Source organism: Mus musculus, chromosome 7, assembly GCF_000001635.26.
Source record: "Mus musculus strain C57BL/6J chromosome 7, GRCm38.p6 C57BL/6J".
Classification (NCBI taxonomy): Eukaryota; Metazoa; Chordata; class Mammalia; order Rodentia; family Muridae; genus Mus; species Mus musculus.
In genome coordinates, this window is record NC_000073.6 from 21,419,621 (window position 1) to 21,432,993 (window position 13,373).

The 13,373-nt window shown below is 44.1% G+C and overlaps 1 protein-coding gene and 1 pseudogene across 1 annotated transcript; one reads left to right on the forward strand and one right to left on the reverse strand.

Moving 5' to 3' along the window:
• Positions 4,927 to 5,738, forward strand: Gm18055 (predicted gene, 18055; annotated as a pseudogene).
• Gm6882 (predicted gene 6882) lies at positions 7,380 to 8,321 on the reverse strand. The gene has a single exon (XM_017312482.1). It carries the CDS (start codon positions 8,319 to 8,321, stop codon positions 7,380 to 7,382), a length of 942 nt encoding a protein of 313 aa, XP_017167971.1.
• Positions 8,322 to 13,373: the final 5,052 nt, after the last annotated feature.

Sequence of the window (13,373 nt, forward strand, 5' to 3'; positions counted from 1 at the left end):
TGGAACACAGGGCCCCCAATGGAGAAGCTAGAGAAAGTACCTTAGGAGCTGAAGGGGTCTACAACCCTATAGGTGGAAGAACAATATGAGCTAACCAGTACCCCCAGAACTTGTGTCTCTAGCTGCATATGTAGCAGAAGATGGCCTAGTAGGCCATCAGTGGAAAGAGAGGCCCATTGGTCTTGAAAACTTTATATGCCCCAGTACAGGGGAATGCCAAGGCCAAGAAGTGGGAGTGGGTGGGTAGAGGAGCTTGGCAGGGGGGGCAGGGACGGTATAGGGGACTTTTGGGATAGCAATTGAAATGCAAATGAAGAAAATACCTAATAAAATTGGAAAAAAAAGAAAAAAATTATTGGCCGATCTTGTATAGGACCCAAGTTCATTTATCAGCATCCACATGACAACTCATGACTGTCTGCAACTTCAGTTCTAGGGAATAAGAGCTGTTTACTCACCTCCGTAGAAACCAGTCACATGTGGCAAATATACATCATACACACACACAGATAGAAGACTCACACACATAAAAATAAGTTTATATTTTTAAAATAAAATTTAATTTAATTTCAAATTTTTATTCATTTTATGTGAATGATTGCTCACCTGCATGCATCTTTGTGACTCTAGAGGTCAGAAAATTTCGTGGGACTGCAGTTACAGCTACTGCTGGGAGCTGGGAACACAATCTGCAGCACAGTCAGGTCTCTTAAAGGCTGAGCCATCTCTGCAGCTCAGAAGAATAAATGTTAAGAAACACTGCTTTCAGCCATATGGTGGTAGTTGTGCATGCCTTTAATCCCAGCACTCCAGGGCCTGAAGTAGGAAACTCTCCAAGGTTGAGACTGGCATGGTCTACAGAGTGAGTTCCAGGCTAGCCAGCCGACACAGAGAAACCCTGACTCAAAACAAAACAAACAAAAAAGAAAAAAGAAAAAGAATAAAAAAACTAAATATCTCCTACATCCTGTAGGCCTAGATTAACAGCCCTGTATAGGATTATGAGGGATTTAATTTGAGGAGAGAGTGATATAGCTCAGGCTGTCCTGGAATTTAATATGTAGCTGAGGCTGGCTCCACGATCTCATAGTGAAGCTAATTCTCCTGCCTCCACTTCCTAACTACTGGAATTTCAATCAGCAATACTAAGACCTACCATTTTGTTACATTATTCAAACTTTGAATTCAGGGTGCCAGAAAGACATGGGAGCAGTGAAGAACAGCTGGCTGCTTCTTCCAGGGCACTGGGATTCAAGACCTACTACCTACATACATAGTAGCTCACAATTGTCTATATCTCTAGTCCCTGGAGAAGCAAAGGCCGTCTTCTGGTCTCCACTATGAATTGCATACAAGTAGTGCAGAGACATACATGCACTTAAACACCCATACACATATGTAAGTAAGTAAGTAAGTAAGTAAGTAAGTAAGTAAATAAGACATTCAAAGAGCCTTAAAAAGGGAGATATAGAGGCTGGAAAGATAGTTCAGTGGTTAAAAGCACTGGCTGCTCTTCCAGTGGTCCTCAGTTCAATTACCAGCATCCACATGGTGGTTCACAGCCATGTGTAATGGGATCACATTTTCTCTTCTTCTCCTCCTGAAAGGAACCACAGTGTACTCACATATGTGCAATAATTTCTTTAAAAGACTCTAACAAGACTCTATGCCTACTTTTGTTTAAGAAACTATCCTTTTCCTGGTTTTCTTCCTCATATGTTAATGTATGTGTTTATTCCTGGGTGACTGGGTGTGTTCGGAGGTTTTAGGGGGTGGAGGCCAGAGGACAATGTTTATTGTTATTCATTTCATGCATGGCCTCCTTTTAAAAAGTGTTTTAATTTTTGTTTTGTTTTGTTTTGTTTGTTTTGTAAGTAGATTTCCCTCTGTGTAGCTCTGGGTGTTCTGGAACTCACTCTGTAGACCTGACTGGCCACAAACTCAGAGGGTCACCTGCCTCTACATCCTGAGTGCTGGAATTAAAGGCATCACTGCTGTCTGGCCAAGACAGGGTTTTCCTGTGGAGCCCTGGATGTCATAGAACTAGCTTTGTAAACCAGGATGGCCTGGAACTCAGAAATCAACCTGCTTCAGCCTCTGGAGTTCTAGGATTAAAAGCAAGCACCACACTGCCTAGCCACCTAGCATTATCTCTTCTTTTCCTTTTATTAATTTATTTATTTCCATTTTAAACAATATTTCCTTTCTTAGATTCCCCTCTGCAAACCACCCTTTCCATGCCCCACTTTTTGCCTGTATGAGAATGCTCCACCAACCACTTAGGCACTCCTGCCTCACCAATCTAGCATCCCCCTACATTGAGGCATCAAGCTTCTGTAGGACCAAGGTCGTCTCCAACAATTGATGCCAGATAAGGCCATCCTCTGCTACATATGTAGCTGGAAGCATGGATTCCTCCATGTGTACTCTTTCGTTGCACACCTAGCATTTTCAATGTGTGTTCTTGTCCTGCGCGCTATCATCTCGCCAGCAAGAACACACGTGGACAACCGGATCCTTCTGCAGCAATGCTTTATTATGCTAGCTTCAGCATGAAGAGGAAGACCCTGAGCCCCAAAAAGGCACTGCTTATATACACCTCAGTGCGGCGTGTCCACACCTGATTGGCTGCTCTCTCAGCACGCCCAGGGATGGGCAGTGACTTGGCTCGAACACACTCTTGCACATGCGCATATTGCTTGTTTACCAGTTAGGCCAAGCAGGCACAGCAGAAACTGCTTCCCACATGTTCTGGGGTTCAAACTCATCAAGGCAAGCCTGTCACTGACTGGGCTATCTCTCCACCTCCACCTTCTTTTCTTTCCTGCATTACGTTTTGTCTTGAGACAGGGTCTCATATAGAGCAGCTGACCTTGAGCTTGCTTTATCTGTTGAAGGTCCTTTTGGAAATAAGGTAACAAATTCAAGAGACTAGTGATAACTAAGTAGTTTTAAATATACAATTCTGCAGAATGTCACGGACTCTGGTGGAGTCAGCTTGTGAGGCAGAAATGCCAAAAAGCTGCTCATGAGAAATGAATTTCTAGGACTCTCCTCCTGGATATTCTGGCGAAAGCCAACTCTCCAGTTTGGATCTGTTTGTCAGGCGAAAAGCCTGGAAGCTGTTTCACGAGGATAAGAGTCCAGGGAAATTTTCCTCCCAGAGTTATGGCATCTCTTTCCCTAACCCATTATATTCAAATTTCCACCACATTAATCTAGTGTATAGATTCACGTGCACTCTATATAGTATTACCTTATAGTAAATGCCTTTTAAGATTGTATTCTAACATAGCTAAAGCCTTTTTCCAGTGTTCTTAGATTCCAGATAGCAGCAAGGAGCTTAACCCATTCAGTAAACAATTAAGCACTTGCCATTTTACTCAGCTGTTTACAGATAGAGACTAAAAGTCTCACTGAGATAGAAATCTTTTACTACAGGCTACTTCCATGTCAAGTATAAGTTGATATACTACCCTGATAAGGGGAAACTCTCCAGACAAGATAAGTTTTATTAGACCTAAGAATTTAGAGCTCTGTGATAGCGCATTACTCTTAAGGCCTGTCAAGAGTTAACAACCCCCTGATGCTTTTAACCTTAAAGTGTGAAATTCTTGCCTGGCATTAGGCTGATCCTAGGCAGGGCTTGTTATCCCTAATGTAAACATTTAATTAGTCCCTGTAAATTCCTTTCTGCTGTAACTGGTGAATTTCAGTGTATCTTGTATCCTCTGATAATTCGTTGTTATATAAGTCTGAAGCTCAACCAGAACAATACATTCAGATTCAACACATCTTTCGTGTATCTGTCTGTCATTTTCATCCGGAATCTTTGTCCATCTGCCTAAGAAATCCCATTCTTCACAGACCAGGGACCCAGATTGTCTGTGGCAGCAGAAAGGGAACTTTGGCATACAGAAAAGGCATGAATGGCTAAGGGGCTGATTTGGCAACATTTGAGAGTGTTTTCTTTTTAAATGTAGATAGAGAAAGTCCAGTTCTCTTCTCCTATAGGCCTATAGAGCTTGCATCTTGATCCCTATCTCATTGGCCTAGGATAAAAGCCTCAGCCAGTAAAAAAAAAAAAAATGGGACTGGAGAGTGGCCCCCTCCGATTGCTGGCTTCCCTATATGACCCAGATAAGTGACTAGGCCTAACACTTGTAACTTTCTAAAACAAAGAGGGGCTAGCCCCTAGCCTGTGTGACTGTAATTTGGATGGACTCTAGCTTACCTCATGCAACAAAGCAATCCATGTCTTACACTCCTTCTCCTCCAAGAGCTCCAGAGTTCTGAGAAGTCTTGTTTGAGATTATGAAGTGTTTTTTGAGATGCATGAGACAGGTTACAAGATAAGGCTGCTGTTGACAGTTCCCAGCGTTTCAAGGTGTGTTTTTACTCAAGATGGGTCTTGTTCATGAGATTGTTGTGATTTTCAGCCTTTCTTTTGACCCGTGTGTCCTCTTCATTTATTTGTTCTGTCTGCCCAGCATCTCCTGGGAGAGCTGCTGTGCTCTTCCAGAGAAGGCTTCCGTTAATCAGAGTGCAAGGGACCACAAGCTCTACACAGGCAAGGACTTAATCCAAGGCAGTCACTGGTCACTTCCTGGTATGTACCCTATGGATGAAGACAAACCAACCCTGGAGGAGGAAGCTGATTTGGGAACAGGTTAGAGATTAGGAACATGCGTCCCAGAAAGGACTGATCTTCTTGTGCAAGCAGCCCAAGGGGAACCTGGAAGCTCTGGGGAACTGGGATGTCCTGCTGAGCCAAGCCTCCCTGGCTATTGGTCACCTTTTTCACCCAACCCAAGTGGATGCTGGCCTGAATTTCCTCTCTCCCAGACCAAGGAGAGTGAGAGGTGCTGCCCCATGCCAGTTAAGTAGATGCTTTTGTTGTTAAGTTCCAGTCCTGGAGGAAGTAGGCTGGGCTGCCCTGTGTGTGTGCTGAGGGGTGCCACCTTGGGTTTGGGGAAAGCACTGGCCCCACAGCTGGCCTGGTTGTTGTCTCCAGGTTCATTGCTCCTAAGTGCAAGCAGTGACTCAGTGTTGCAGTTACTGAAGGCAGAGAGGGCCAAGCAACAGCCTGGCCTGTGAGTGGTGTTTACAGCCCCCTGTCTGAACTCTAAGGCCACTGGGCAGCAGTTTCTCTGCTCTGAGCATGAGCTCCCTAAGACTGAGCTGCTGTAAAGCCTGCTGCTCATCAACCATGCAGATGAGACTCCTGTCCAGACCAGGACTGTGAGCTCTAACTTCAGTGCCCTTTGTGTAGGTAGAGAGTCAGTCCTGAAAATTCCAAAGTCCAAGAGGAGAGAGAATGGACCAGTGTTACTATAGGCTTAGCCTTACCTGGTTGTCTAAGGGGAGGAACTGTGGAAAGCGGAGGGAAGGAGAAGAGCACCCTTCTGCTGTGCCATTTTTCCCATCATGTTTACTGTTTGTTTTGTTTTTCAGGAACTAATAGGGACGTTTCCAAAGGCTTTCTGAATGTGAAGGACCTAGCTAAGGTGAACAACAACTTGACTCTGAACCTGACCTCTATGTGCTGCTTGACTTGGGTACCCCGAATGCCTTTCCAGATAGTCCTGGCCTCAGTAAGACTGTGGTTACCAATTCATCTCTGTGTGCACGGCAGCCTTTCAAGGGCTGAAGGCTGTACTGGCATGAATTGCTGCCTAAGACATGGTGTACCAGGTCCTGGCTATTGAGGAACCCAGTGACACGTGCTGAGCTATTCCCAGTGTAGATGGCTCAGACTGACATTGCTATCCCCAGACCTAGCTGGTACCTCTCTGGAGGCTGAGCAAGGAGGAAAGTCTGATCTGTTTTCATTAAAGAATCCAAAGACTATAGTGCCCCTGCCTCTGGTCAGGATTCCTCACTTTGCAAGAACATTACAGAATCCCAAGAAGTTGGAGTAGTCGGGCAGAGCCACTCAGCCTTGGGAGTTGCCTAATTAGCAGGTGGGATAAAATATTTATACAAATAAAAATGATAGAGAGTTAAAAATTAAAAACAAAACTCCTTCTCTTTGTTAATGGCAGGCAGCAGCACAGATTTCAGAGACAGTTCATGGTTATCTTCCTTATTTCCTTCCAATGGTGTCACCAGATACAAGGGGAAGTGCTGCAGATGAACCTCACTTGGGTCCTAGATCCAAGGGTGAAACTCGGGGTTCCAGTTATCAGTGGGCATGGAGTTGGCCTGGATGACAAACAAATACGAACACAAGGGAGTGTGGTATCTGAATGTAATTTGTCAAATTGAGTACCAGACTTTTAATACAGAAGAAAATAGGGGAATTAGGTGACACATCGGCAAGGTACAATGAGGTTACAGGATGCTTAATGACTCTTACACAGAACAGAGAAATGCAAACATAAAAACTGGCAGGAACTGGGCAATAAAACAATTGAGACAAAGTCCTCTCTATCTAAGATCAGCTATATTCTTAGAAGCCAAGTGTTTGAGGTCTTTACACTCTCCAGGCAAGGGCTTTCATGCCCAAGTCATGGTTCTAATTAGGGAGTTCCGCTCTAGCTAACCTTCTCATCAATAATGCAATACTCTAAAACCACAGCCCAATCTACTTCCTAAACCATTGTAAATTCCTGTATATGGGAACAGCTTGGCTTTTATTCTAAGTGATAGTATTAGGGGGACTTTATACTAATAATTAATGTAGTATGCCATACATAACTATAATAAGAATTCTAAACTTACATTGTTAAGCTTGCCCTGAGATTTCTAGCTCTATGTAGTAGATAGTAATGCCTGATTTCTTTCACTATCTCTCTTACAATATTAGAGGCAATTCTGAATGTCACTGAATGGGCAACATTTTACTGAATTCCAAGCCCAGGGCCAGCTCAAGACTAGGGCATTGTTGAAGGCCAGGGAGCAATGTTTGATTTTGCTTAGATATTGAGCAAGTCATTGCTTGGACGCACCTATAATAAAACAATGCTGAAAGAAAGCACACAGATCCATTCGCAAGGACAAGTTTGGAGCATTTATTATATGGGATGCTATGGTTCCAGGAGACTAAGTTTCTGTGAAACTCTTTGCCTCAGGACTGCTTCCAGGTTTCTAAGCCTGTCAAGTGAGTCACTACTAGAGTGGATGTAGCAGGGTGGCTCCACCTCCATCCCGAGGCTGGCCACCAATAATGGGTTCTTCTCGAATGACAGCAACTTTCTGATGGACAGCCTCTTCTTGTTTGATGGCCTCTTCCTGGGTGAGGTTCTTTTTTCCATGAGGGTCTCTTTCTCCAAGATATTCCCAGAGGAGGATCCTGGAACACCTACACTCTTAGGTGGCTGCAGGGATCCACAGAGCTCCTCTTGGGGACTGCAGGAAGACATATTCCTGTCAGGCTTCTATGTGATGACTGTCATGGTCCTGACAATGCTGTGGCTTGGGGTGCCTGGGAAAGTCTGTGTGGAAGTAGGTGGTAAACATGCCTCACTGCCCCTGATCATGGGGTGCCTCATGATTTGGTGGATGGTGGGCCTCCTGCTGGGATTGATCATCAGCAGTTCAATGATGACATTGGAAATGTCAATGGAAACATGGGAAGGGATGCTGAAGTTTGCAGAGATGATCTCCTGCTTCAAGTCCACAAAAGACCTGCCTTGGAAAGGCAAGTTCCCAGATACCATGAGGAACAGGAGGACCCCTAAACTCCAGATATCTACAGGGAGGCCCTCATATTTCTCTGCTTGCAAGTGTTCCGGGGCACAGTAGGGCAGTGTGCCACAGAAACCTGCCAGCTTTTGTCCAGGAATCACTTCAGCAGCCAAGCCAAAATCACACAGCTTGGCATTTCCCCTGCAGTCGATCAAAATGTTGCTGGCCTTTATGTCTCTATGGACAATGTGATGGTCATGGCAGTACTGCACTGCATGTACTATCTGGGCAAACAGCCTTCGAGTCTCGCTCTCCTCTAAAGACCCCACGTTGATGATGCGATCTAGTAGCTCTCCCTCTGAGGCATACTCCATCACCAGGTAGGTAGTCTCTCTTCTCTGGACCACATGAAACAGCTTGATAATGTTAGGATGGCTAAGTGATTTCATAATCCTGGCTTCCCTGCAGATGGGTGAGGTGTACTCCTTGGTGTTTTGGAGAATTTTTACAGCCACAGAGGTACTTGTGGGGACATGGAAGGCCCGTTTCACCACTGAAAAGTTTCCTTCACCCAGTGTGTTCAGCATCTTATAGTTAATGTCGAAGTTCTCTTCAATTGAGTAGCAGGCCTTCAGATCCTGCTCCATCATCTTCAGATCCTGCTCCATCATCTTCAGATCCTGCTCCATCATCAGACCCTCTATGACTTGACTAGAACCAACCTTGCAATGAGAAAGTAAAAAAAAAAAAAAAAGGAACAAAACAAAAACAAACCATTTAAAATCAGGCTGAAGAGAATTTTTACATTTAAAACTTCTTACCTCCAAAAGACAAGAAAAATGCCAGAAACATGTCAGACAACCTAATCTTGTATTTGGAATGCTTGGGAAGAGAAGAGCAAAGCACCTTCTAAAGCAGTAGACACAAACTATGACATAGATCAGGTTGACAGCAACCAAGTGCAAACTGATAGAACAAAACAAGGGATCACGGACAGTAAGAGCTGCTCACTGGAAAGAACCATCCTCTCCCCTGGTCTCAGCACACTCTGAGAGCCAGTGCACCAAGAAAATCAGGTTCTAGAGGAGTGCATAAGACAACAAACAGACACTCCAACACCCACAGTGTCCAGGCTGGAGAGCTGGCTCTGGAGTCCAAAATGTCAGCTACTCCTGTAGAGGACCTGCACTTGGTTCTCAAGACCCAGGTCAGATGGCCCACAACTGCCCTAAGTCCAGCTCTCAATCTTACACCTCTGGCCTCTAAGGCCACTTATACAGCAGACTCATCATCACTACATGCCACTTAAAATACTGATACGAATCTTTCTATATAATGTTATTTATGAACCTTGTTGGTCAGAAGAGGGCATCAGATTCTCTGGAGTAGAACTACAGGCAGTTGTAGTGAGAGCTTTGTTTGGTTTAAAACCTAGGTATGGTATATGAACATGTTATTGCTTTAATTCGGGGTGTTTGACAAGAGGCTCACAACCATCTATAAGTCCAGTTCCAGAAAAATCTGACTCCATCTTCTGACCTCCATAGCAGAGACCAGGGAGGTGGTGCTCAGACACACATGGAAGCAAAATACTCATGCACATTATTGAAGACATAAAATATTCTAATTTATCAAATGTAACTTTAAAAAGTAAAATAGAAGATAATAAAGAACATTGAAAAGTAAACACATAAATCAAGCCAGCAAACACACAAACCATAACCACAAAAGCCTATCATAGTCACCAAAGTGTAGAGAAACTCACTATTTTGGGATCTGAAGCTCCTGTAGTCCAAGTCTAATCGCTCAGCATCATTGAATGCCAGTTGCATTCCAATCAACTTACAGCTTCTGTCCTGTAATGACAGGAAGCAGCCTCATTCAGAGCTGTAAGTGGACAGGTGTCTATCATTCCTTACAATGGGTCCTGGTGTTGTCAAACCATGAAATTGATCAATGGTGTCCAGGCACAACCCACTGGCTTTCCCCACATTCTTTCTTGAAAGACAGGACGTCTGATCTTGGTTAGTGGGGCAGTAGAGGGCTGGTTACACTCAAATATTTGTCCACAGTGTTGCCCAGTGACCCTTCTTCCTGCTAGGTCCACTGCCGAAGGTTCATAATTTTCCCTAAGCTATGCAAACAGGTAGGAACAATGTTCAAACAACTTGACACTCTGTGGAACTTTTGACACCCCAACTTTAACAAGGAAACTCCCCTTGTTAACAAGGAGTCCTAAGACTGATGATGGGCTCCAGAGCTTTGGTCCTCCCTCAGTTATGGATTCTGGCATTCATTGGCTACAGATGGACAGTGTTCAGCTTTTCACTTAGACCCTAGCCTTTATGACAACTTTGTAATAACTCATGTGTACACTAAAAGGATTCAATTATTAACTTTTTTTAAAACACACATTCATAGGTGCTAAAGGATGGTAGCTATTTACTACATTGGTAGTTAGAACAAAATACTGTTTTCTATGGTAACCCAGGGTTTGAGACTAACACCTGTGAGGTTTAGAGGAAGATGATAGCATTCATCCCATGTTCCCCATTAGGCCTGAGACTTCTCACCAAAGCCCAGGATCCAGAGACAGTAACAATTCCCCTCTGTTTTTCCAAAGGGATAGGAGTTTGTAACGGAGTTCTGTGAAATGAGAGGTAGACCATCCAAGCAGTAGGCAGCTTTTGTTCCTCAAAATGTTTTTGAGTTCTTTGGCCAGTGGGACTCAAGGGCATAGACTTGATTCTTTGCTTCAAAATTACTATTGCCCCCATCTCCTATGCCTGAGAAGACCCTAGCTTTCATAGCACATTTGCTCTACTTAAGACAGAAGATACATCATGGGATGACAGCTGCAGACAGAGGGACCCAAGTAAATTCAGGGACAAGCAATTTTATCTTCCACAAAGGAAAGTTCTTCAAGGAAGTACAGTTGTGGCTCCTTTTAGACTTACATTTATCCTGGCCTTGAACCTTTTCAGCTGCCCACTTCCATAAATAAAATCAACAGAATAGGATCTGAGCATTGCCTTTGCTCCTTGCATGGAGTCATGATGTTTGAACTTCTAGGAAGATCAGAAGATAACCAGCCAGGAGGAATCTTTTTGCTAAAGCAGAGACACATTGGTGCCCTTGCTTAAGAGACCATCCAATCCTGTCTGTCAGTCCTCTGAACAGGAGGACTTGATGTGATGTGGCCTCTACTTGGAAAGTAAGGGTGTGAACAAAACAGGGAAACAGTGAAAGACTTGGATGGGGCAGGCATAAGAAAGTGTGATGGGGAGGAGAATGTGATCAATGTTCTTCATGTACATGTATGGAAATATCACTGAGAATGAACATGTTGTGTAGTTAACATAAACTAATGTTCCAAAATAGTGAAAGGAATATAGCCATGTAAAATAGGACATTTTAAAACAAAGTCAAAAAACTAAAGAACAAAGAAGATATAATTTCTTCCAATCATACTTCGAACCAACAAAGGACTGGAAGAGAGAGTTAGTATAAAAGCAGAAAACAGAAACTTCGGGATGACAAGATGACTTAGTGGGTAAGAGGACTCTTCTGAAGGCCCTGAGTTCAAATCCCAGCAATCACATGGTGACTCACAACCCCCTGTAATGAGATCTGATGCCCTCTTCTGGTGCATCTGAAGACAGCTACACTGTACTTATGTATAATAATAAATAAATCCTTGGACCAGTATGAGCAGGGATGAGTGTGTGGGGCTGACCAGAGTGAGCAGAGGTCCTAAAATTCAATTTACAGCAACGACATGAAGGCTCACAACTATTTTTATAGCTACAGTGCACTCACAAATATAAAATAAATACACCTTTAAAAAACAAACAAACAAGCAAACAAACAACCCAGTAACCTCTAAACTGAAACCTATGGATTTAAAAGAAAACTCACTATGTTCAGATTCAACAATACACGAAGATCCAAGCGCAGTGGCTCAACAGCCTAGAACTCCAAATGCTCTCTACCAACAGCTACTTCAGTCACTGTAAGGACAGGAGGCAGCCTTAGCCAGAGCTTAAGTGGGCAGGTCAATGACCTCCCAATGGCTCCTTTTGAGATCAGAAGTAAAATGGATCAATGATGGTAGGGCACAGTTCACTGGTTTCTTTCACATTCTGTCCTCAGGACAGGAAAGGCTGGTTAGTGGGGCAGTAGAAACACCTGAAGAAGGTTACACCTAGTTAGCAGTCCCTAGATCCCTTATTGTGAGGAATTTGACCATGAAAGTTAGCCTGGCCTTCAGTTGGGCTAAGGCTAGAAGCACAGAGACCTTGAAGGGATGGTAGGAACTTTGCCTGCAGCAGGCACCTGGCCCTTGTCAGTAAATGCAGGCCCTTATAGATTTGTGTTCATCAGTAAAGTAAGGGCAATGCCCAAAGCCCTTCCACATGTAGCCTGAACATCTCAGACCAAGTTAATAGGAAAAGAGATGTGACCTGTGGTCACTTAGACTCAAGACAGATCTCCATTCTAATGAGGTACCTAGAGGCCTTGAGTTCTTAGCCAATAAGCTTTCCTTCTCAGACATTCCTCCCAGCAAATGGTATTTAATCTCAGGCCCATCCTGAGAAGTGGGGTATGGTTTTACTCATTCAATTTCTGCCATGACAATAAATACCTTAACTCCATGGACTGCCTCTTTTCATTGGGATCCACTGTGGGGAGCCACAGAGATGGCCCTTACCTATAGAGCCACTGTCTAATTTCCTGTAGAAGGTCTATTTGCATTCTCAACCACAACTGCCACCAAGCCAAGTTGGCCTCTCTCAAGCCAAGGACTCTCCACAAGGGACCAGCCAGAGCTCTCCCCTTTCCCACGCACAGCCCAGGGCTAGCTCCATCCCACAGGCCCAGATTCTGTTCTCAGATCTTCCTCTATTTGCAGAGGTGCTGGAGTGTCCAAGAATTTGGGAACTCCATGGCTCTAGCCTCTTCTCAGGTCCAGGGACCTTCAAGCCAGCTGTGACTGCCACACACCTCAGACTGTAGTTTCCCACAGCCCAATACCCATGCAGCAATGGCATGGGACTAGCACAAACTCCCTTTGTCCTACCTTCTCAAGCAGCCGATCCCTGTGTTAGAGTGGACACAGGACTCACAACCCTACCCCCTATGACCAACTCTATCTGCCAGGCTATATTTTCAAGATTTTTGGCAACTGGACCAACAGGGCCACATGCTAGGGACCAATGTTCAAACTCAGAACCCTTTCTTGGATAGTTGATATCTGTATTGCTTGGGGAATCTCTAGAGTTACAGAACATATGGAATGTCTTTCTATATTGAAGTAATTCATTATGGCAACTTACAGTCTGTAATCTAACTTCCCAACAATGGTCAGCTGTGAATGGGAAGTCCAAGAATCTAGTAGTTGCTCAGTCCCACGAGGCTAGTTGTTTCAGCTGGTCTTCTGTTGAAGTAGATTACAACAGGTATGCTGGCAAGTAATTGCAAGTGGTTAAAAAGAGTGAATCTTTCTTCTTCCACTGTCCTTATGTAGGTCTCCCTCAGAAGGTGTGGTCAAGATTAAAGGTGTGTACTACAATCCCTGGAACAGGGACTTATCTCAGGCTGACCTTGAACTCAGAGATCTCTTGGCTTTAGTCTCCTGGGATTAAAGGTGTGTACTATCTTGCCTTAGCCTAATCTTTTCATAGTCACTTTGCCTCAAGATCTCCATGCCAAGATCCAGGTCAGAAACTTGTGTCTTCCAGCCT

Bases quoted from the DNA above. Each gene is read 5' to 3' on its own strand.
- Gm6882 (XM_017312482.1), bottom strand. From the start codon at position 8,321: ATGATGGAGCAGGATCTGAAGATGATGGAGCAGGATCTGAAGATGATG.